This window comes from Rattus norvegicus, chromosome 5 (assembly GCF_021556685.1).
Source record: "Rattus norvegicus strain SHRSP/BbbUtx chromosome 5, alternate assembly SHRSP_T2T, whole genome shotgun sequence".
NCBI classification, from domain to species: Eukaryota; Metazoa; Chordata; class Mammalia; order Rodentia; family Muridae; genus Rattus; species Rattus norvegicus.
The window spans coordinates 161,418,010-161,440,770 of NC_141538.1; the positions used below are offsets into that span (position 1 = coordinate 161,418,010).

At 50.6% G+C, this 22,761-nt stretch overlaps 1 protein-coding gene and 1 long non-coding RNA gene across 9 annotated transcripts in view; one reads left to right on the forward strand and one right to left on the reverse strand.

Annotated features, from left to right (window-relative positions):
* Positions 1-261: 261 nt before the first annotated feature.
* Prdm2 (PR/SET domain 2) overlaps positions 262-22,761 on the reverse strand; it is a 110,586-nt gene continuing 88,086 nt past the window's right edge. For 7 of the 8 annotated variants that reach the window (XM_087549473.1, XM_087549475.1, XM_087549476.1 and 4 more), the window contains 2 exons: positions 4,431-4,574; positions 262-2,177 (listed from right to left, as the gene is read on the reverse strand). In XM_087549473.1, the coding sequence (XP_087405599.1) occupies positions 4,454-4,574 (121 nt within the window). In that variant the 3' untranslated portion in view covers positions 262-2,177; positions 4,431-4,453. The remainder of the gene's footprint in view (positions 2,178-4,430; positions 4,575-22,761) is intronic. The other variant, NM_001077648.2, reaches the window with a different exon arrangement.
* LOC103692503 (uncharacterized) lies at positions 6,165-18,383 on the forward strand. Its single transcript, XR_015621308.1, has 2 exons — positions 6,165-6,346; positions 16,727-18,383. It is a non-coding gene; the product is annotated as an uncharacterized LOC103692503 (long non-coding RNA).

The window sequence follows — 22,761 nt, forward strand, 5'->3', positions numbered from 1 at the left end:
CTGTACAAATCCCCCTCCCTGTCCCCTAAGCCGACCAACCTTAACTGAATGTGGTAACGTACTATGACACAAGGGAAAGTAACTTGAAGCTAGGGAAACTTTGCTCAACCCAAGGACGTCCCTGACACTGTCCTTCTCTAAGCCTCTGGTTTCTCTTGTTCCTGAATCAGAGCCTACCCCGCCCACCTTTGCTCTGCCGTTGGCAGAGAGAATCCGCCAACACAGGAGACGAAGCCTGAAATGAGCATGCTCACACTCGGGTTTCACAATCGCTCCTCACTTTTATTGTTCACTGTCTTCACATGGCAGACGCTAAATCTCCTTCAGTGGGACCCAAATCTGCTCGCTCGGGAAGACCTCCACTGACCAGGAAACACCACGCTTGACGAAGCTTTCTCTTTGTTTTCCTGACAATCTGGGAAGTGTTGAAGGGTGACCCAGCACAGTTTGCACATGCAAAGAGAGGAAGAGATGGAGGGAGAAAGAGAGAGAGAGAGAGAGAGAGAGAGAGAGAGAGAGAGAGAGATCCCCCAAGAGCCCAGCAACATTTTCCAAGTTTGGTTGAAAGCAGCTTGCTAAGGCTTTGGGTTCGTGCATTTTCCTGGCTGCTGGGAGGGGCCGGGATGGAGTCCGTGTGTCCGTAGGACATACTGTGTCAGTGGGGTTAGCAACAGCCACGAGTCCATGCTTCTGAGGATTAACTGCAGGGTGTGTAGAAGGAACAATTCCAGTTGAAGAAGTAAAAAAAAGGGTACGCCAGAGTTTGGCTGGGTGGGTGAATCAGAAAACTGTGACACTGGACAATGATGGGTGTTTTCCTGCCCACGTGAGGGTCTCCAGGGACCCTTTTTCCTGGACCAGTCAGTCCCCCTTACTGCAGCCAGTCAACTGATTAATTAAATAACACGTTATAAAACTTTAAAAACGGGGCATTTACAGTAGGGTCCATAAATACGTGCTTTTAAAAGTGTCTACATACATATTTACAGAGTTGCAATATCAACCATAGTAGCCCTGAAAAAAGGCAGCCCCTCTCTTGTGTGACAACTCTCCCAAGTTCTGTCCTCCCACTTTGACAGGTAGAGACTAGAACGGAGCTGAGGAAACAGTACCAAAATTGTCTCAGGCATCCTCCGCCCCAAAGGCACAAAACCCCAGAACCTCAGTGACCAAGGTCCATGTTTCTCCGAGACTCCAACTGCCCACCACGGCAGGGGTCAGCCCTGCCCTTCCCTGGCAAGCAGTTTGAAAATCACCTGTTCAAAACCTCCTGGGGTTGTTTGAACACATCCTTTTACTTATTTCCCTTTTTTATTGTTTTTTTTTTTCCTTTGCTTCTCTTTGCAGCGAACTTGCAAGGTTCAGATGCCAATGATGTAGGAGGTCCCACCAGAGGAGACAAAGTAGGCACGCCTCCACCCTATCGTCCCAAAACACTGCTTCTTCTACCTCAGGTCTAAGAATGGGCACAGAGTCTGCGTCCTGGGTGCGAGGGCTCCCGGGTTCCCAGGAGAGACTTCGGAGCAGACTCTCGGACTCTAGAACCTCAAAGGAGGAAATGACTTGAAAGCTGGCGGCTCCAGTTGCTTAGGGAGAAAAGGGGGATTTCCTAGTGCTAGGGCCGAGGTTCAGGCTCAACCCTGATGGATCTATATGCTATCTGCTATTGATTCCCAGAGACAGTGTGGGGAAAAGGTCGGTGAGGGCAGGGGGGAGGGGTGGCATGAAGGGGAGCTTGACCTCTGAAAGGTTATCCTTAGATAGGCCCTCTTCCCCACCCCTCAGGGCCAGATCCAAGTCCCAGTGGTGGCAAACGGACAGCTCAAGAAGCACAAAGCAGGGCCAAGGAACTCTTTAAAAAAATTGCATAGAAGGAGATGCCCCTCCCGGGCAGGATGGCTGCACCACAGAGCACGGTTCTGGGCCACGTCCAAGGATCATCCAGAGGATGACGGGAAATGGGAAGGTCCTGCTCCTGAGGCTGGGACCTTGGCTTGAAGACCACACACATGCACCAGCACACACACACACATTCTCATTCTCTCTCTCTCTCTCTCTCTCTCTCTCTCTCTCTCTCTCTCTCGTTCTCTCACTCTCACAACTGGGAGAGGTCAGTGCTCTCTGCAGGGCAGACTGCTGGTCCCTTTGGCTTCACTGATTCCAGGTCACTTCAGGTGCTGAGGAGAGACAGAAAGAAAATGACATTGGTGGCCAGTACTCGCTGCCGTCCGTGGTGATCTACGCTTAACCATTGCATTAAGCAGTTTCCTGAAGTAGGGCGAACGTATGGGTAAAACCCCCATTGGATATATTTTCTCAGCATATATCCAGCATCAGATGAAGATGCAGAATGTGACCCCAACCCGTCCCGAGCCACCCCCCCTCACGGTACCTCCCCACAAACAGTCATCATCCTGGTTTGTAATCACTGTAGATGGCCTGCCTGTCTCCCTGACTTCTTTCCTCCCATGGTGCTGAGAACCTCCTCACTCTAGCCACCCACCCTTACCTCTGGGCTACATCCTCAATCCCTCTTGACTTTGAGACAGTTTCACAATGTGGTCCAGGGAGACTTCAAACTCAGAAATCCTCCTGCATCAGCTTTCCAAGCATCTGGAACTCTTATCTTGCACCACCGACCCTAGCTCATTTTAAAAAACTTAAACAGGGCATCGAGCTGAATGGCACCTAAGCTTCTGTGCTTCAGTTTAGTGTGCCTGTGAAGTTCTGGGCATGCAGTTACAGCTCTGTCTGTCTGAATATGCTGTATTTCTGTCCGTCTGTCCATGTGGCTGTAGCTCTGTCCACGTGCTGCTCTGTGATATGTGGAAACATGCTACATCTGTCCGTCTGCTCTGTTGCTAATGCCCAACTCAGGCGCTCCCGGTGGGTCAGCGATGCTCCTGGAGTGACACCTCTGGAACATCCTGTGTGTGTCTAGAAGCCATGGATGACGTGCCTATGCCAAGGTGACCCTGGCAGAGGCACTGCTGGGCCCAAAGGAGCCAGGAGGTCAGTTTTGGTGGACACTAGTGGTTGGTTCTCCCTGTGAGTCAGTGTTGCCCCACACGGTCTCTGAGGCAGATAGCACAGACTCTCATGCATCATGGAGGAAGCAGTCTCATAGAGGACTAACTTCTCGTGAGATCACAGGGAATATAAGTCCTCAGTCCTCAGAGTGACCTGTTCTCCTGCATGCACGTGGGCAGATCGCCCTCACCAGGCACAGTCACCTATGGTTCACCACCATCCATGCTGGAACTCAAAGGACCAGAGTTCTAATACGCATCCTACCTGTCCATTTCCCTCTTGAAACAGGAGGGTGCTGACCTGCGTGTTATCATCTTGAGCTGAGATTCTATGTCACAGACGGTACAAACCTTTCTGCACCTGTGTGCAGTAGGGCTCTACAACGAACTGTGTCTCCCTAGAAGTCCTGTGTTGTAACCAAATCCCTCAGTGTGATGGACCAGGGCCTTTCAGAGATGGTTAGGGCCCCACCATGTGAGGATGTGCTAAGAAAGAAAGAGGGATCTCACCAGAACCGACCATAGCAACCTAAACGTTGTTCTCTGACTGCTACATACACATGTGCACACTGACCTCTACATACACATGTGCACATACACACAATCTCTGACCTCTACATACACATGTGCACATACACACAATTCTCTGGATTATTAGATTTGATATTTGATATTTCCATATGTGTCCATAAGGCATTCTGGTGACTGTTACCCTCCTTTACCCTCCCTTGTCTCCCACCCGCCTCCTTTCAAGTCTCTCTCTTACTAAGTTCCTTTTCAATCTTCATGAGTTACTGTTTTGAGACCCACTGAGTGTAACCAGGGCTGTCTGTGTGACTCTGAGTTTAGACGTCTCCACTAGAGACGTCTACTGGAGCTCACCAGTGGGTACTCAACAGACGGCACTGACTCCCCAGGTCCCAGAGTCTATAAGTGGTCACTGCTTCAGTAGCGTGAATACAAGCGCCAAAACCTCCTTTCTGTGATTAAGGGTTGGCAGGCCTGGCGTGGGCAAGCATGTTTGCACTGATCCCATAGCTGGACCAGCTGTGTTAACAATTTGAAAAGAACCATCTTATTGCCTGAGTCTGTTTGGGATGCTATAGCAAAAATATCATCCGATGGGTTTGCCCCTCACCGCCTCTGGAGCCTGCACAGAGGCCCGCATATGGAAGTCGAGACTTGGAAAATTTGACTTGTGGCCCTAACAGCCAGTGGATGGTGTAGGCAGGGTTTGAACCCTGGTGGTCCAGATTCTACATGCTAAGTCACAAAATTCACGCTTGCAGGAGGCCCGATTGCTAGCCTTGAGGGTCCTTGACATACCATCCCTCTCACTCACCCACTCACCCACCCACCCAAGAGCCACTGAGACGGTGCCAGGGTGCCTCTGCCTCCTACCTGTTAAGGAGCAGACAGAGTGCCTACTCTTTGAGGAAGGGTCCCTGGAACGGAGTTGCTGCGGCGGCCTTGACCTTTCTGCATTGTCTGGTGATGTAAGAGGCTGTTGATGAGCCGCATCGAGATGCCAGGCGGAGACTGTAGCTGTGTGGGAAGAAGGGCACAGGTCACCATCAGGAATCGGTTTGGGCCCCTGGCATCACTGAAGGAGCAAGGATAGCTTTGCTGCCCTTACCTCCCTGGCCCACACAAGGTGGCACTTCCTGCATGTTTGTGCCCGGCATCTAGAGGGGCAATACAACTTCCTAGTGGAAATGTGTTTTACTTCTAAAGAAGCATTTGAGAGAGAGATGACCCCACCCATTTCTCATCCTCTTCTTCCGCACAGCCAGCTTGTGCCTAGCTGGGCTCCCACCTCCGCTGGGAAGGCTGCCTTCTTGGCCTCCTGTGAGTCCAGACCACGCCCCATCCCTGCTGTCTCCACACTGCAGCACTCTGCACCCTGAACTGCTACTGTGCGATACGGAGCTGCCCTCCTCCTGCGGTGCTAAGAGCTCAAGGTCCCGTCTTCTTAGCTGCCGCTGCTGCACCACTAGAGTAGGAATGGCTGTGTGTGCCAGTAACTCCAGCAGCCCGGGAGGCTGAGGCGGGAGGATCGTGAGACTGGAGCCAACCTGAATGATGCCGTAAAGTGAGCCTCTGTCGCAAAATGAGCAAATGTCCAGGGTGCTTGCCCGACGGTGCTACTTCATACAGCCCAGTCCCTTCCTCCCAGGAGCTATTGACTCTGACCCTTAGCATCCTAAACTGACAAAGGGAAAACGAAAGGCATGAGAGTCCGCGCCCGTTGTCTTTCTGGGCACAGAACAAGGGGTGAGCATGGCTTGGGTGAGAGTGGGCAGGTGAGGTGCAGAAGACGGAAGTGGGCGGGGCAGGCATTTCTCTGGTTCACCTGCTTGAAGGTAACAGTACCTAGGGGAGCCAGAGATAGGGACAGGGCCCTCCCCGGCTCTGGCAAACAAGAGGGTGGGAGTCAGTTTTATTTAACCAGGACATGTTTGTCAGCATCTGGAGGTAATTGGGTTGTCACACTGGAGGGGTGGTGTGTGTGTGTGTGTGTGTGTGTGTGTGTGTGTGTGTGTGTACATTGCATATGGTAAGAAATGCTCAGGGAAGTTATGAAACACCCCACAGTGCACAAGGCAGCAAACAGCTATACAGTCAAAGTCTAACCCAGTAGTGCCCCTTAGCAACAAGGGATCTTCCCCGAGACACCCAATCCCCCGTGGGTGCCTGAGACAGCACTGAGCCCAATAAACAGTATGGTTAGTCCCACACATGCAAGCTGTGGTAAAGTGTGACTTAGAAATCAAATGAGCCAGGCCTGGTGGCTCATGCTTGTAACCCCGGCACACGGAAGCTGAGGCAGGAGGATCACATGAGTTTGGGGGTCAACCTGTGCAACAGTTTCACATCAACCTAGGCTAGCGTAAGAAACTCTGAATGTTCATTCTCTTGATATCTCGCTGCACGTTCAGCTTCCCTCTGAAAAGCCTTGACAGCTACTCTTTGGCATCTGTGACCATCCTTCCTTGTGAATCTGTCAAACATTCACAATCAGCCCCTATCAGCAATCACCAAGCCTTCCTCTCCCAGTCTCCTCTCCTCACAAGGAGGCAGCAAATACAGCCGTTGCCACAAGGGGGCGCACTTTCTCCCCGACCCAGGGTTTCCACCCTGGTGTTTCCCACCAACCAGCAGGAAGGGCCCTCTCTGTCATTACCCGGGCGTCTTTGGCAGAAAGGGAAAACAACTGCAGCCACACTCGCATGGTTTCTGTAAATCCCACATCTTTCTCTCTGGATCCTCCACCCCAGGAATCAAAAAGAGCAAATGATTCCACGTTCATTTCACAGGTAAGAAAATGGAGACATTACTCAAGGGCAGGGATTTATTCTTGGGATGGCAGCGCCAAGGTCTTGAACTCCCCGACTGTGGTGGACACCAACCAGGGTCACCACCTTGGTGTCCCCCCTTAAGTCTGGGGTTAAGATTCGCCTGCAGGACGGACTCCTTCCTGGCCTTGGGAGGTTAAGTGCCGACAGCCACTCTGGAAGGAGTTGGTCTCCGAGCTAATCTAAGCATCAGATGAGTTCTGGGGCCCGGCTGCTGGTAACTACCACCTCGTGGTCCTGGAGCTTAGGAAGCCGAGGTCAGAGCCCAAGCCTGACATTTCTGAGCTAAGTCTCACTGAGCAGACACCGTTTCCACGAAGAGGGGACATCACGTGGACATTTGGGAAACCCCTAAAATTCAGATCCTGACCTCAACTTGTGACACACATCGGCTCTTTCTTGGCAACCGGTACTCATCTTGAAAGCCAGGCCCATGGGGGTCTTCCTGTCCCCTCCTCTGCTGCTGTTGGGGACTATCTGGTTCACCTTCCTCCCTCAGTCCCCTACCATGGACCACCTCTCTCCGGGTCTCCTGCAACGTTCCTTCCTCATGGGTCTTTTCCTGGCCACAGTGGCCTCCCTCCGGATCATGACACCCCTTCACTGCCCTTCTCCCTCCCACTACCCTCAGGACAAGACCACCTTTTGTCCATTACTTAGGATGTACAGGATCCAGCCCTACTGACCTCCTCACCTACCTCTGTCAGTTCAGGGTTCACCGCTTCAGCTAACCAGGCCAGAGGGTTTGGGAGCGGCTGTTTTTGATCAGCTAAGAAACAGAGTCATGTCCCTAAGATTTCCATTCAAGCATCTGACTTCCCTGAAAGCAAAACTGTGTTGGGGGAGGCTGGGGGGGACTTTCTCTGTGCCTCACACACACTGGCTCTGCTCAGAGGGGTGCACCACCTGCAGCATGCACAAGGTGCCTTCTGGAAGCTGCGTTTCAGGAAGCCAAGTCCAGAGGTCTCATACACCATGCAGCCTACCCCAATCTGTCGGGATAGATGGGACGGTGCAGACACCACAGACAGGGCTCCTTACCCACACTTGGCGCTTAGGCAAGGCTTGGAAAAGTCAACCCGCTTGTGGTGGGCAGGACATATTCACTCTCTCAGGCCAGCACTTCTATTTCCTGTGTACTCTGCCGGGCTCTTCAGTCTGTCTGGACACTCTTCCCTGCAAGACCGTCACCTGACTCTGTCTCCTTCCTCTGTTAAAAAGTGTACCTGACCCCTCCTGGAAGGTCTACAGGTGATTAATAGTTGCTGGAGGTCACGGAGACATTCTATTCAGTGGTGTAGCCACTGTTAAGGAGACCATGATCCTGTAAATAACCCTCACCCATACTCCTATAAGCAACTCTAATGGCACCCAATGAGTGGGTCGCAGAGGAAGAGAGACAGAGAGAGATGGAGAGACAGAGATGAAGAGATAGGACAGAGAGGGAGGGAAGAAGAAATAAAAGGAGGAATAAGGAGGAGGAGAGGAAGAAGAAGAAAGAAGAAAGGAGGAGGAAGAGAAGGAGGAGGAGGAAGAAGAGGAGGAGGAAAAGGAAGAGGAGGAGGAAGAAGAGGAGGAGGAAGAAGAGGAAGAAGAGGAGGAGGAGGAAGAGGAGGAGGAAGAGGAGGAAGAAGAGGAGGAAGAAGAGGAGGAGGAGGAAGAGGAAGAAGAGGAGGAAGAGGAGGAAGAAGAGGAGGAGGGGGAGGAGGAGGGGGAGGAGGAGGGGGAGGAGGAGGAAGAGGAGGAAGAAGAGGAGGAGGAAGAGGAGGAAGAAGAGGAGGAGGAAGAGGAGGAAGAAGAGGAGGAGGAAGAGGAGGAAGAAGAGGAAGAAGAGGAGGAGGAAAAGGAAGAGGAGGAGGAAGAAGAGGAAGAAGAGGAGGAAGAAGAGGAGGAGGGGGAGGGGGAGGAGGAGGGGGAGGAGGAGGAAGAAGAGGAGGAGGAGACAATGGTTAGTTGGGAAGAGAAAGGGGACCAGTGGAAGTCAAAAAGGGAGAGGAGAGGATAATGGGAGATGAATATGACAAATTACACTATACAGATGTATCAAAACATCATAATGAAACCTATTATCATGCAATTATGCATAACTAATATGTGCAAATTACTCACACACACAGACACACACAGACACATACACACAGACACACACAGAGACACACACAGACACACACACAGATGTACATATAAAGACTACACACACACAGACACACAGACACACACACAGACACACAGACACAGACACACACACAGATGTACATATAAAGACTACACACACAGACACACACACAGAGACACAGACACATACAGACACACACAGACACACAGACACAGACACACACACACAGATGTACATATAAAGACTACACACACACACACAGAGACACAGACATATACAGACACACACAGACACACACACACAGAGACACACACACAGATGTACATATAAAGACTATACACAGACACAGACACATACAGACACACACAGACACACACACACACACACACAGCATCCAGGCTTCTGCCCTCTGGCCTACAGAGCAACAGCTCTGTGTCCAAGGGAGTTGGGTTCTAGGGCTCTGGCCTCAGGCTACTGAAGAACTGTCCCTTTACAGCTCCCAGGAGTCTGTGGGAAAGAAACCCAGGTAAAGTATGTCCGGGAGAAACGGGAGGAAGGTCGGAAGCAGGGTGGGAGGTGGAGATGCAGAGAGGTGACACAGGGATGCAGAGGAGCAGCCAAGTCTCAGGCTGTCAGCAACCCATGGTCCCTGAGGGAATTGTCTGCTTGTTTGTCCCGGTTGCCTCCCTATAAGGTGAAAGAACCCCAGTGGTTACCCTGGTGCCCAAGCATCACCAAGCCTTGGGGAGCTGGGGAAAGGTGAGGTCACAACACCTGAGCTTTCTCGGGGACAGGGGACAGGGGACAGGGGACAGGGGACCTGAGACCAAGGTGAAATAAAGCCACAACAAAAACTACAAAAACAAAACCCCAAAAGGGAGCTGGGGTGCGGCTCAGTCGGCAGCTTGATGGAAGCTACGGGTTCAAGTGTAGCAGCACATAAAACCCAACGTGGTGGTGCTCTGCTGGGGAGGCAAAGCGACCGGAAGCTCAAAGTCGTCCTAAGCTGCAGCAGGAGTTCGAGGCCACCTTGAGCTACATGACCCTATCCCAAAATAAGTAAGTAGAAGATGGGTAATTCTATCAGTAAGTCCTTTTTTAAAAGATACCGAGTCACTGAACAAATTCCAAAGACAAACACTGCCAAGTGGCGTAGGAAAGAACCGCATCACCTTCACTGTCCGGAACGAGGTGGCCTTCGCATGTGAGGAGACGTGGCAAACCCAAGGACAATCCCCAGCTTCCACCACAGAGGTTCCTCCCACAGCTCCGGAAACCCGCCCACCTCGCCCCTCTTGAAGCCACATTCCCAGACCTGATGCACACACAGATCGTTCTCCACCACAGCAAGGGGCCCGGAAGCACAGCACAGCGCCCAGGGTGTGAAAGCCTGGCTCCTTGGGTGCATGTGTGGCACACATAGTCACAAGGCAAACAAGCACACAAAACCCCTCAGCCCACAATGGTTAAGAGATCGACATCTACAGAAACGAAGGCAGGAGAGTCAGAGGGCGGGCAGAGGGCAGGCAAGGGCTGCGAAGTCCGAGGAAAGTTTCAGATACAACTGTGTGTGAGCGGCCAACCACGGATCTCAAAAGCACTTGGTTCTTACAGGTGCTTGCGCAGATGCCCTGAGGTGAGGTATCTAAAACACCAGAGAGGTGAAGGAGTGGCAGGGGATCTTGTAGGCCCAGAATGAAATGACAGCTTGCTTGTCCCTGATGTGGGTTTCCAGGGCCAGTACTGGGGAGACCAGCTGGGAGGCACTTGATGCCATCCAGGGAGAAGTGATGGGAAAAGGGGGCTGGCCTTTGTGGCTTGCTGAGAAGCCACAGCTTTGGACATACTGGGGTCATGGCAGAAGGAGGACAGGCAACGACAGGGCTGGACATAGGGGTGTGAAGAGAACGTGCACTCCAGCTTAGCTCCAGAGCAGGATGAGTTCATCCTGCTGCTGTGAGTCCCCAGGGGACTCCAGGGAGAGCCACGACAGTTGGGAGCAGATTCAACTTGAAATGCTGGCTAGGCACCCAGGGGGCATGTCAGGTGGATGGCTGACCCAAGCAAGACCCAGATGAGAACATGAATCTGGGACTTGTCAGAGCCAGGAGATGAAGGGAGGGGGAAGGGGTTCAGGGGCCAAGGGTGCAACGGGATGTGGGAACGGTGAGAATGAACTGCATCAAGGTATAAAGTATCTTAGGGACAGGTAACAGTGGCCACCGTTAGAATAGTATAACACCAAAGCCCAGGACCACCAGACGTTCAGTCTCTCAGAGGCCATGTTAACCTGGGGAACCGTGCGTGATTCCACAGCTCAGAGATAAACGCTCAGCAGTAGTGACTTTTAGAGAGGGCTGAGGGGAAAGCACATGTAGGCACAGAGACTAGGTTGTGGGAGCGGGGTGAGGACCTTGGAGGGAGCACCTGACTTAAAGGGACAGGAGTTCTCCAAGGCATAAGGGTGGCTGCTGGGGTCTCTGCCTGCCCTTCACCTGGTTCACACCTCTCTCTCTCTCTCTCTCTCTCTCTCTCTCTCTCTCTCTCTCTCTCTCTCTCTCTCACACACACACACACACACACACACACACACACACACTATATTAAGCCTATCATCATTGTCTTACTGATCTCTATAAATTCGTGGCATGGTTCCGTGGGAATCAATACTGGACTTCCTGTATTATGCCAGAGGTGGAGGAGAGGGACAAAGGCATGGAAGCTGGAGTTAAGAGAAAACAAAACCGGGTTGGGGATTTAGTGCAGTGGTAGAGCGCTTGCCTAGCAAGCGCAAGGCCCTGGGTTCGGTCCCCAGCTCCGAAAAAAAGAAGAGAAAACAAAACCGAAACTCCCGAAATTCCCCGGGTACTGAGTGAAGGAGCCACCAGACTCCTCCAGGAATGTTGGTCACTTGGCCTTACCCATTGAAGGTATCTCCTTGTAGTCCAGGAGGCCCCTCCCGTCCAGAGCTTAGCTCTGCTTCTGACTTGCCTTGGGGCCTCCAAAAGATCCCTCAACCTCTCTGAGCCACGGTAGACTCAACTGCAAAATAAATACCTTAAGGAGAGGCGGTGGTTCAACAGCATCCGTGAGGGTGCTATTTTGGGTCCCTTGCAGGAGTTCCTTTATCCCCTGCCCTGTAAGGCACGGAGCCATGATCCCGTCTTATTGGAGGAAAGAGGAGGTTCAGAGGGGTCGGGGCACTGGCTGGCAAATTTTACAGGGAAGCAGTCGAGATACGAATCCAGAACCCTTTGCTCCTGAGTCTGTGGGCACCCCTGACACAGGCCTGGCAGTGGTGGAGATGATGGGTTCTTCAGTGTGGGGGTTCCGCTGCTCTAGATCTTCTGACCGACCTCAAGGAGCAAGCTAGGTCTGCATTGAGCTGTCCCTTTCCCAGCTCAGAGGAAGCCGGGAACAGAGGCTCTCTAACCCAGACACTCAAGGGAACCCCCGGTAATGCTTAAAACACCCAAGATAGGGCTCCAAACCTTAGATATTTGGACTTGGCTTTTTCCCCCCCTCCCATAGCTCAGCACTGGAAACTTGAGAGTAGGCTCTGAGAGCTGACAAGCTACATACTTCTGCTCAAAATGAGGTCCCTGGTCTGGCAGCACAGTAACTACAGAAGATAAGAACCAACAGCCCTGGGCCAGAGGCCTTAAAAGAAACCGGGAGGGGGGGGCAGGGGGAGTCTGGTACCCTGCATCTGTGGAGACCCGCAGCTGAGGACGTAGGTGGAGCCTGCCGTGCAGAGACTATCTGATCTGGAGTGGGGAAGAAAGGGCAGGCGGCCCTGGAGGGGCAGAAAAACACTGGCCCTCCCGGGTGGCCAGATGGCTTAGCAGGTTAAAACTCATGTGACGTAAGCTTGAATAGCTGAGTCTGATTCCTGAGATTTTACAGAAAAACACCGGATGTAGTAGTTCGATGTAGTAGTGCATGTCTGCAATCCCAGCACTCCTACAGGGGGATGGGAACAGCAGTCACTACCAAGTCAACTAGACAGTGTCGTGGAAACAAGAACAATCTTGTCTCAAAGTGAGGTAGGTGGAATGCACCATGAAATGAGCACATTTACACACACACACACACACACACACACACATGCACGCACACACACGCGCCAGAAAGAAAAGAAATTGTTGGTCCTAGATGGTTCTGATTCTTACAGGTTGGGACACCTGAGGTCTCTGTGGTCCTATGATACTGAGGTAAGCTGCAGTGGACATGGGCAGTTGGCAAACACAGTCTTTTAGTCTCCTCTTTAACACTGTCAGATGGCCATGCTCTTTTTGATGGCTGAGGGTTTCTCCTTTTTAACAGGTCCACAAGGCCCTGACCTCTCTCTCACCCAAAAGGGTCTATCTATTGAGCTCCGCCTCTTTGGGGGCCTCCAGGTCAAACCTGTTCGGTCTGGACTTGAAACGTCTGGTGTGTGGCAAGCTCCTAACACTTGACCCAGTTAACAGGAAGGCTGGCAGGACAGCCGGGCCTGAGGACCTCAGCCAAGGAAGCTGCCAGAGGGGAAACCCCTGTAGATGGCTCCCTTCCAGCCAGCTGAGGAAGAGGCTAGCCTAGGTCATGGTCAGACAGGGAAGCTGAGCCTGAGGCTGCAAGGCGCTTGGTGAAATGTGCCCTTGTAAGGGGGCCACCAGTGGCTTCTGACTCACAAGGGTGAGAGCTGGTGCAGTGTAGGTCGCCCTAGGAACACAGAGGGAAGCTTGGGAGTCGGGTAATGGTCTTGTTTGGACTCTCCTTTCCCTCCCAGCTGAGCCAAAACACACCAACTGCAAAGAAAAGGGGCAGCTCAGAGCTGCTCATTTCCTACCTATGGGGCCATCTCTGCCTTGAGCACAAAGGGGCGCTCGGACAGTGAATCCTCAGTCAGGAACAAATCCACGTCCAAGCTCTCTCTCTGTGCAGCTACGCCTCCAGCGTGCAGGTCCCCATTCCCAAGAGTCCAATTCTCCAAGCACCTGCAGCCCAGAGGGTTGCACCCACTGCCTGAGTCCTGCCCAGAACACGGGTCAACAGGTCTATCTTTTACAACTCTGTGAATACATCCTCGGGTTCAGACCACTCCCACGCACCACGCCCCCTACTCCAACTAGCGCTGCCCCTTCGTTTCAGGGACATCATCTCCGTAGGAACTCTGTGACTGTGACAAGTCCAGCTCAGGTAGGGAAGCCTAAGGCAGCCCAAGAATGACCCCCCCCCTTTCTTCCCCAACTTTCTCCTCTCTACATCTCTCTTGAATGCAACCTCCAAGGTTCTCCTTTTTGTCCAGTTGGGTCAGAAGACACCATTTGCAACGAAGGTAAGAAGAACATAAAGACATGTGCCGGGAATACTGACTGCCAGAAAATGAAGGCAACCACTGTGGAGAACCTGAAGTGGGAGGGATGGTCTTCCCTGGGCATTCCATGGAATTTCTCTTTTCCGAGACCAAGTCCTTTGGAGATGAGAGAATGTTGATTAGGACCTGTCTTTTAAAGATGAAGATGTCAAAAGATGAGGAGAGTACCAGGGCAGAGCGAGGCTCGACCTTCACGGGGCGGGGGCGGGCGGGGTGCTATTGTTGGTACAGAGGTTCTCGTAGGCTTCGTGCGTTGTCAGTATCCGCTGTGGGACTCCAGAGCCTGTCATCAGATGCAGTGGTGAAGATGGTTTATAGGAACAAGCTCGGAGGTGAGCAGCTCACAAAAGTCTTATTGCCCCCACCTCCATGGAAGAAGCCTGGCATTTCTGGCTAGTGGAGTCCCAGACACAGATCTGGCACTGTCATTGGAAAGGCATGCTTACCAAGTGACTGCATGGGCATTAGTCAATGGGAATGAAGCTGCCGGAAGAGCAGGGACATCATGGGATGGGGGCCAGGTCCCGCCTTCTGCTTGTGTGCCTTCCTCCAAAGTCCTCACCCTGTCTGGCGCCAACCTAAACGGTTTAACCTGCTCTGCAAACTGGAGGAGACAGTGTGGCCTCAGGTCATCTGTCCCACCCTGGGCTGCTTCTCCAGCTCACTGGGTGGAGGCCTTCCAGAAAGGCTCCTCCTGGCTGGGGACGGACAACCTGGCCCAGCTACATGCTGCTTCTGACTTGGGGAATACACAGGCTCGTGGCCAAGTGGAGACAGGTATAAAATGACACTCCATTTCCTTCCCCTTACCTGCCCTTGCTAATGGCATGCTGGGGGCCTTGTTCCCTGAAATCTATTCACCCAAGAACTGTGAGATGGGTATGCCAGCATTTCAGATGGGGTAAGCACCTCACCCAAGCACAGACACCTGGCTTGAAGAATCAAGATTGAAGCTCAAGCAGTATGGACTCCAAGGATAGGTGACAGCTCATTACTGACCCAACTGCTTGGTTTACTTAACTCGTTGGCACTGTGTGAAGTAGCCATGAGCCAGGCTCAAACACTGCACACTCAGGGGGTGCGGAGGTTGGGGGGAAGGGATGTTCTCCAAGGAGGATTTGCTCAGGGGCCTATGCTAAGCCTCAAGAGGATGAACGTTTAGTTTTGTGCCTTAGTGTGCGTGTGAAAGACAGAGGACAGCCTCAGGTATTGTCCCTCTGGTTGGTCCACCTTGCTTTTAAAGACAGGACCTCTCCTTGGCCTGGAAGTCACCAAGGAGTCTTGGCTATCTGGCCAGGGAGCTCTAGGAATCCACCCATCTCTGCTAACCCAGGGCTGGGACATAACTGAACCATACTCGCTTTCAGGAACAATGTTACTTTCATGAATGACTCCTGGGAGGTAAACACTGGCTTAGGGGGTGAGGGTGGGGGGTGGAGGTGGGGAGGGGGGTGGCTGGGATTTACAGAGGCATCAAACTGTAACCACTGGGCACACACAGTATGCTGGAGTAACGCTAAAGACAAACTCAACCATGTCATTCTGCCCATAGCTGGTTTCACATCAAGAGGCCAGAGTGTTTCTGGGGCCTCCCCGCCTTGCCAGCTCCAACAGCGAGTGGGTGGCACACTCTGAGGAGACCCGTTTTCTTCATCTGCAGCGTCACGCTTTGATTCTGTCAGTTGCTTTATTACAGCAGCTCTGACTCATGGGTGTGATGGAGAAAGCACCAGGATGAGTGTGACAGTAGGCTGTGGAACGAGGCCTTGGGAACATGTTCAAACAAGGCCCAGCCAAGTGGGTACAGCTCTGTGCAAATAGGCCAACGTAGAAATCAGCAAGGGGCTTCCTTAACCTTGGTAAAAATCAGAAGACACAGAGGAGTGTCTGCTGCAGTGTACTCTGGGTGGCAGTACCGGGAAGTAAGCCTTCGGATGCCAAGTGTCGGGACTAAAGGAGGAGATGAGCCTACTCGCAGCTCCCACACTTGGAGGAACACAACCGAAAACTTCATAAGCCTACATGGCCAGTTCAACTTCCTTCGTTCAGGAGGCTTGGCTGAGGTCAAGACTTGCCTATAAGGAAGGGTGCAGGTCTGTGCTGGGCACCAGTGCAGACTGTGTAGGAAGCAGTCAGATGTACGTACCCCTGCCTCTGAATTAATGACTGGTGCTACACTGTTCTGCCAGCACGTATAGCCTCTGTTGATGGATCAGCTGTCATGTTTTCTAAGTATGTGCATGTGTGAGTACAAGTGAGTGCACATAAAGGCCAGAAGACGCACCTGAGTGCCATTCTTAAAAATGCTGTCAGGGGTTGGGGATTTAGCTCAGTGGTAGAGCGGTTGCCTAGCACGCACAAGGCCCTGGGTTCGGTCCCCAGCTCCGGAAAAAAAAAAAAAAAATGCTGTCCGTGTCCTTTGAAATAGGTAATTCTCAATGGCTTGGAGCTTGCCAGCTGGGCTAGACTGAATGGCTACCCAGCTCTAGTGGGGAGTCTACCTGTCTCCGCCTCCCTGTAGGTTCTGGGGCTTGAACTCAGGCACTTGTGCTTCTGAAGCGAGTTCTTTGCCCATTGCGCTACCTCCCGAAACCACACCATGCATCCTTAATCTTGAGGACCACATTCTGATGCGCTAACCTTCAGTGCTCTTCCCTCACTAGATTTTAGTTGATCGTTTCAACAGCTCCAAGAGTCACGTTTTAACCCGGAAACTACTACAGTTAGTTTCATTAGGGGGGCTTTGAAGTACGGTAGCTTTTACACCCTAAAAATTTCCTTTCCCTCTGCTATGGGAAGCATGGGATGGGCAGGTGCTACACCAAGCTGGCCCAAGTAATGATTCAAGTTTCTATTTCCTCTTCAGAAAACTGCAAAAGGACAGAAAAGCCAGAGAACCCTCAGTTCTGACTTTAGGAAAGCCCTGGACTTGGACGCTATCCCTGACTTCCCCGTCACCAAAGGGTTATGAAGACAAAGAGAAACGTGCATGAAAGAGACTGACAGCTGGACTCTACTCTAGACCAAGAAGACACAACAAAAGCAAAAGGAATGCAGAATTAAAACTGAAAGGAAATTACATGAAGAGTAAGAGGGAAAGGACTCCATAGTCTGCTTACAACTCGTTTGGGAGGCTAATTTCAAAGTCTCAAGCCTTATGGTTTAGCCTATCTAGAATTTTCCATAAGCTTCCCAGGGCTCTGGGTCAGCCACAAAATGGCTCTCTCAGTTTCTTAAGCTGAAATCAACAAGACTGTTCATACTCTGGCAAAACACTCCCCCTCACCTAAGCAGATCACATACGGCTCAGAATGTCACCAGTGAGACAGAGGCTCCCAGGGCCACTAATGGGCTTTAAAGAATATTAATGCTTAAGGACAGCAACACAGGTCATTTTGCACAGCAGTTACTTTAATCGCCACGCCCGGGCTCCATCCAAGCAGCAGCAGCGTTTCCTCAGCAGCCTCCTCCCTCCAAAAGTCCCTCAGTGACCGCCGCCGGGAGACTGCTCAAAGCACATGCCGTCTACTTCACATGGAGCCAGTTCCTGAATGTCACCTGGCAGTCATCCAGTGACACCTCCCAAGATTATGTTACTTTGGTATTTGATACCCAGTGGGTGTTGACAGTTACTACCAGACCTTCTCAGGAGCCCGTGTCACCTTCATTAACACGCGTGACCCCCATGGGTGGAGGCCTTGTTGTGTAGTGCTCCTTACTGACAAAACCAAGGGAATCTTAGTAGTTCAGCTGGTTCTCCCAACTCCACTCCACTGAAACAAAACCGAGTTCTGGACAGTGATATGTGTCAAGCTGCCATCAAAAACCGTTATATGGTTTTTAATATAACTAGGTGGCTCTGTGCTGCAGATCAGACTGCCAGGTGTGGGGTCCCCTTACTATGTGGAACAGGATTCAAGGATCACTTCTCCCTCTGGATTAGCTGTATGGAGAATTCTACTTGCCCCAGGTCCCAGGAGAACAGAGAGTGAGCCCCCACTATACATTCATGAGAGATGTCACACAGGGCGACAGTGGCTACTTTTGCTCAACAGGACTGGCTCATTCCACCAGTCATCTTCAAGCCCAAGGGCACAGGAATGCTCTCCGGTTCCAGAGTAAGAGGCAGAATACAGCCTGATACCTGAGGGCATACACTGATGTTTTCTAATTGTCAGGGGTCAGGGGCCAGACTGAACACATCCAGTCATTAAATGGAAACAGAAGCCATCTGGGTTAGCAGTGGCTGTCCCTGGTTATAATATGTCAGAAAAGGACGCTACGACCACAAAACTAAATCCAGGAGGCTTACATGACTTCACCCCAACAAGGAATACTGAAATATATCTCAGCAGAAGCTACTCTTAAAACAATGCTGGGACTCTGTCCAAAGGCTGACACACATTCTTGTTGCTTGCGTGTGCTGCAAACTGTACGTCTCTAGGACAAGAGTCCTGTTTAAAATTTACATTGAGATTGATGCTGACTCAACACATTATTAAAGTGGAACTCCAGTAGATATAGTAAATGTCTAGACACTGACAGGAGAGTTCTGCTTGGACCATACACCTACACTGCTTCAGTCCCAGACTCTGTGGCTCCCTAAAGACATTACAGTCTTGCGCCATCCAACGACTGGTGAGAACTTAATCACAGGACCCCCCGGAGAAGTGGCTTCTTTAGCAAGCTTTCGGCTCTGGTTTGTTGGCCGAACACTAATGTCTTCTTTAAGATGTTTACATTTCTTGTGACATCTGCCTGGATTTCTTATCACTTCCCATCCAAGGCTTAAGAAGGACACGGAGCCAGGACAAGTGGGGCAGAAAACACAAGTGTTTTCAAGACCCTCGTGGCTCAAAGTTGAATCTGATTTTTGGAACTGCATTAAGTAATCTGATGCAGTCACGTAAGCTTAACCCCGCCCCATCTCTAGTTCTCAGGATTAGTCAGAAAGTAAGTGAAGCTTACAGAGACCCTTGAGGCCCTAAACACCCTTGTTACAACATGGAGGAGGGGAATGACGGTTTAGTTCCCGACACGTGACAGCTCACAACTGTTGCAGGCAAAACTCTCACAAGACAAACTTCAAATCATCTTAAAACAACAATACCACCATAGGGAGATCTGCGGCAGTTTGCTGAGCAGCCTCTACTGGCCTTCCTCTTGGGGCTAACACACAGCTGACAATGGCCTTCTGGCAGTCTTTGGCTGACTTAAGAGTCACTGTCAAACGATGCTAGCGATGTCTGCGATGCTAACAAACTTGATCACATGCACTTGGCTCCTACTGCAGTCAATCGTTGATGAAGCAAAAGGTTCCCCCCAAAGGATGTCAGTGTGATGACAAACTGCCTAGTCTGAAGGGAAGGACTGAAGGACAAGGGGGCTGGGGCAGACCTGCCCTCTGTCCCTCAGTCATAGTGTTCCTTTAAAAGTGGAACTGAAACCTACCAAGACGATCCAGGGGGACCGGAAGGCAACCCTAATACTTCTGGAAGAGGAAAGGGATACTGGGAAGGGAGGCCAAACAAGTAAGTGATGAGCATGGAGCAGTGGACAGAAGGCACAACTGAGACTAGTTTACAACAGCTGACACCTTTCTTAATCACAGTCACAAACCCCAAGGTTTGTCTGACTCATTTTTTTCCCTGTATGACACTGACTGCTTTCATACTCAACACGGATCTATTATTTGGCATTCCACGGCACCACTCACGTAAAGCCCTGGGTCAAACAGGTCTGTGGCAGGTAGGCTCAAGGTATAGAAAAGAGACTTGTGCACACACCCCTAAGTCCCTGACTCAGAGTTCAGGAATGACTCCTGCAGAGCTCTGGCAGGATGGTCATAAGGCATCATGAGGGTCAAGAACCCAGAGCCCCAAGGATCGAGCTACACACTCAACTCTTGTGCGTGTGCTGAAATTAACCAAAATGTTTAAAGCAGAGACTGACTGAACAGCACTCCTGGGTCTCACAGTCTATGTTGATGAGAGGTTGGCTAAAGGAGAGCTCTTCCGGTGAATTGCAGAGGCCCTGGGCTAAGCCAGAAGGGACATGGTTGTCTCATAATGGGCTGTCCACACATTCTAGCAGAAATGTTCTCAGGCTAGTGTCAGGGAAGAAAGGCTAGAGGCTAACAGATCTGGAAAGCCAACAGGCAAGTCCTAAGGGCACCTGAAGGTGGCCCGGATATTCACGTAATCCTCTCTATCTATCTATCTACCTGGGTTCTGATCCAATTTCAAAGTGAACTGCCCTCTATGAAATTTCTTATGGACGTCAGTCAAAGCAAAGCAAACCTCAACATGCAATCGAGTGCCACATGAGCCCTGATGTCAGTAAGCACTGATACAAGTATGAACATCTGAGTTCCTGAGACAGCAACACTCAAAGTTGGCTCTATCTTTCCTCTCACTCAGTTTTGGGGCAATACTCCCAAATATTAAGAATTTTAATTAACATTTAATTAAGAGACCACACCCTTGCTCTTTGCTCTCTCTGCTCTCCTGTCCTCTGTCCCTGTCCCTTCTCTCCCCACCCCCTTCCCTCCACGTGCTCAGTGCCCGCCTTTGTTCCTCCCCTCTTCTACTGTCCTCCCATTAAACCTTTCCACCTTGGCGGGGAGGGTGAGGAAAGAGGAGAGACCACTGGGAAAACACAGGCTTACAGCAGCTTTGCTGGTTTCTGGATTTTCTTTTGAGACAGGGTCTTACCATGTACCCTTCCTTCCTAGTCTCAAACTTAGACTCTAAGTTGGCTCTAGAAGCTCTCCTCGCCAGGAAATATCATCCCGAGGGAGCTTTCAAAGGCTGTCACGGGGTTCATCACTGGAAATGACATGAGGAGCCTTCCAACAGTGAGAGGGACAGAAGGCTTCAATAACTGACCTTTCTAATGTTGAGAAAATATTTCACTCTGCATAAAGGGTGAGAGCTCTGGAATAGAACAGCTCCCCCAGACAGACTCGGATGGCATGACTTCTTGGGAACTGTTCCATTTGGCAAATGTGTCTGAGGTTCCAGCGCCTGTCAGAGTCAGGGATGCCATGGAGAATGGGAGAAGCATACCCTGTTGTTTACCAGTGTGGGTGGGACAGTGCACAGACCCAGCAGCAGTCCACTCCTTGCTTTCGGCATACTGGAAACTAAAATCTAGAAAACAGCACTCATCCAAGGCTAACCCACCAAACACAAGGGTACCAGGAATGAATGCTAAGCAGACAGGGTGGGAGGGAAGCTGTTTCTCTTTCTCAGAGTATCTCCAAGATCTGGCTTCCTGGCAGGTCACTGCTGTACATCTGTATGCATATGTGCACAATGTTCCAACGATTGCTGAAGACATTCCCAATTCCCATTACCCTCCCTTCCTTCTCACTGGTTTCCTGGAACCCAGCAGGTAGACTTGTGACTATCTGGACACACTGTCAGCCTGCAGTTCCCTCCCTATAGGAAGGTCAGAGAAGCGGCTGAGAGCTCAGGTAACAGCTCCCTCAGTCCTCTGCACTCTTCTCACACTCCACTAGGCACTTCTCGATCCAGCTAAGCGCCTACCATCAAAGAGGAATCAACTACAATTAGCAAAACTTGGTTGACGCCACACAGACACAGGTGGAGAGAGGTCCCAGGCCAATGGCCGACTACTTGGTCTACACAAAAAAACAAGATCCAAGTGTCCTGTTTCCCCTTCATGGACAAAGTGCAGTCCTTTCACAAGTGTTTATAAAGAGTTTATTAGTTACAATGATAGAGAATGCATCATCCAATTCTCCCCTAGTTATCAAGTATTTTAAATAACATGGAAAAAGATCTTCTTAGATACCTGACAGAGGATGTATCCATGCTCAGGGCAAAGTAGCAAACATCACCCTTGTGTGTCTGTAATAAACTGTCAAGGCTACACTGGTTAAAATTAGTGAACAATCCCTTTTGTATGTCAAATTATAAATTTTAATGCTTTCATTCGAATAATCTTTATAGCACTTTGTGACGAGAAGCAATAAAATAACTGCAGCAAACTCTGGTATAGCAGACACCGTCTGGATTAACAATGCGAACACAAATGTAGGCTACAGACCACATAATACAATTGAAGCACCCAAACAGTTTAAATAACTTTAAATACTTTATTTTTAAACTGCTACAAATGCTTTATACAGTATTCCAACATGAAGTCTCCTTAACAGAAATTTAACACAATGGGAATGATAGTGAAAGGTTAAAGTGGCACAAATTCATCAAACAAGTATTAAACTACAAATTTTAAGAGGTAGATTACTTTTAAGGTTGAGTACAAAACACAGTATGAATAAAATATAGCCATTTTCCACCACCTCAGTCATTAATCTAGGGGAAGCATCAGCACTCATGGAGAAGTGGTGCTGACCCGGTTGGAAAGAAGAGGCTGATCTGTTGCTTTGAATCTACTGAGACAAGAATAAGGCCTGGTGTGCAGACACAAACAGCTATCCAGGCCTGGATGCTCTCCGTGCACTGATATACTGCTACATAGCATCTCATAATAGCTATAAATTAGTGCCAGACAGTGAGAGGCTAATGTCCTCTTATAGACACAAGTTATGCTTATAACACTAATAGAGGCATGAGAAGGAGTCCTAGCCAATCTGGTTTCCTCTGCATTATGCTGGCAATCTGCTTATGATTTTTTTAAAGGGGTGAGGGCTAGGGATCAACTAAACGCCTCTCATGACGTTCACATGAATGTATAATTCACATGAAAGAAAGGCATCAAGGGCTGGTATAAGCAAGCGTTTCGAGGTGGGTGCACCCGATCTATCATCCCTGAAACTAGGACCACTGATAAAACAAGGGCACTAGCTTTGCAAGGTTCAGTTCAATTGCTCTTAGCTGCTCTCTGCCAGTCTCAAGGGCCACACTCAAAGCT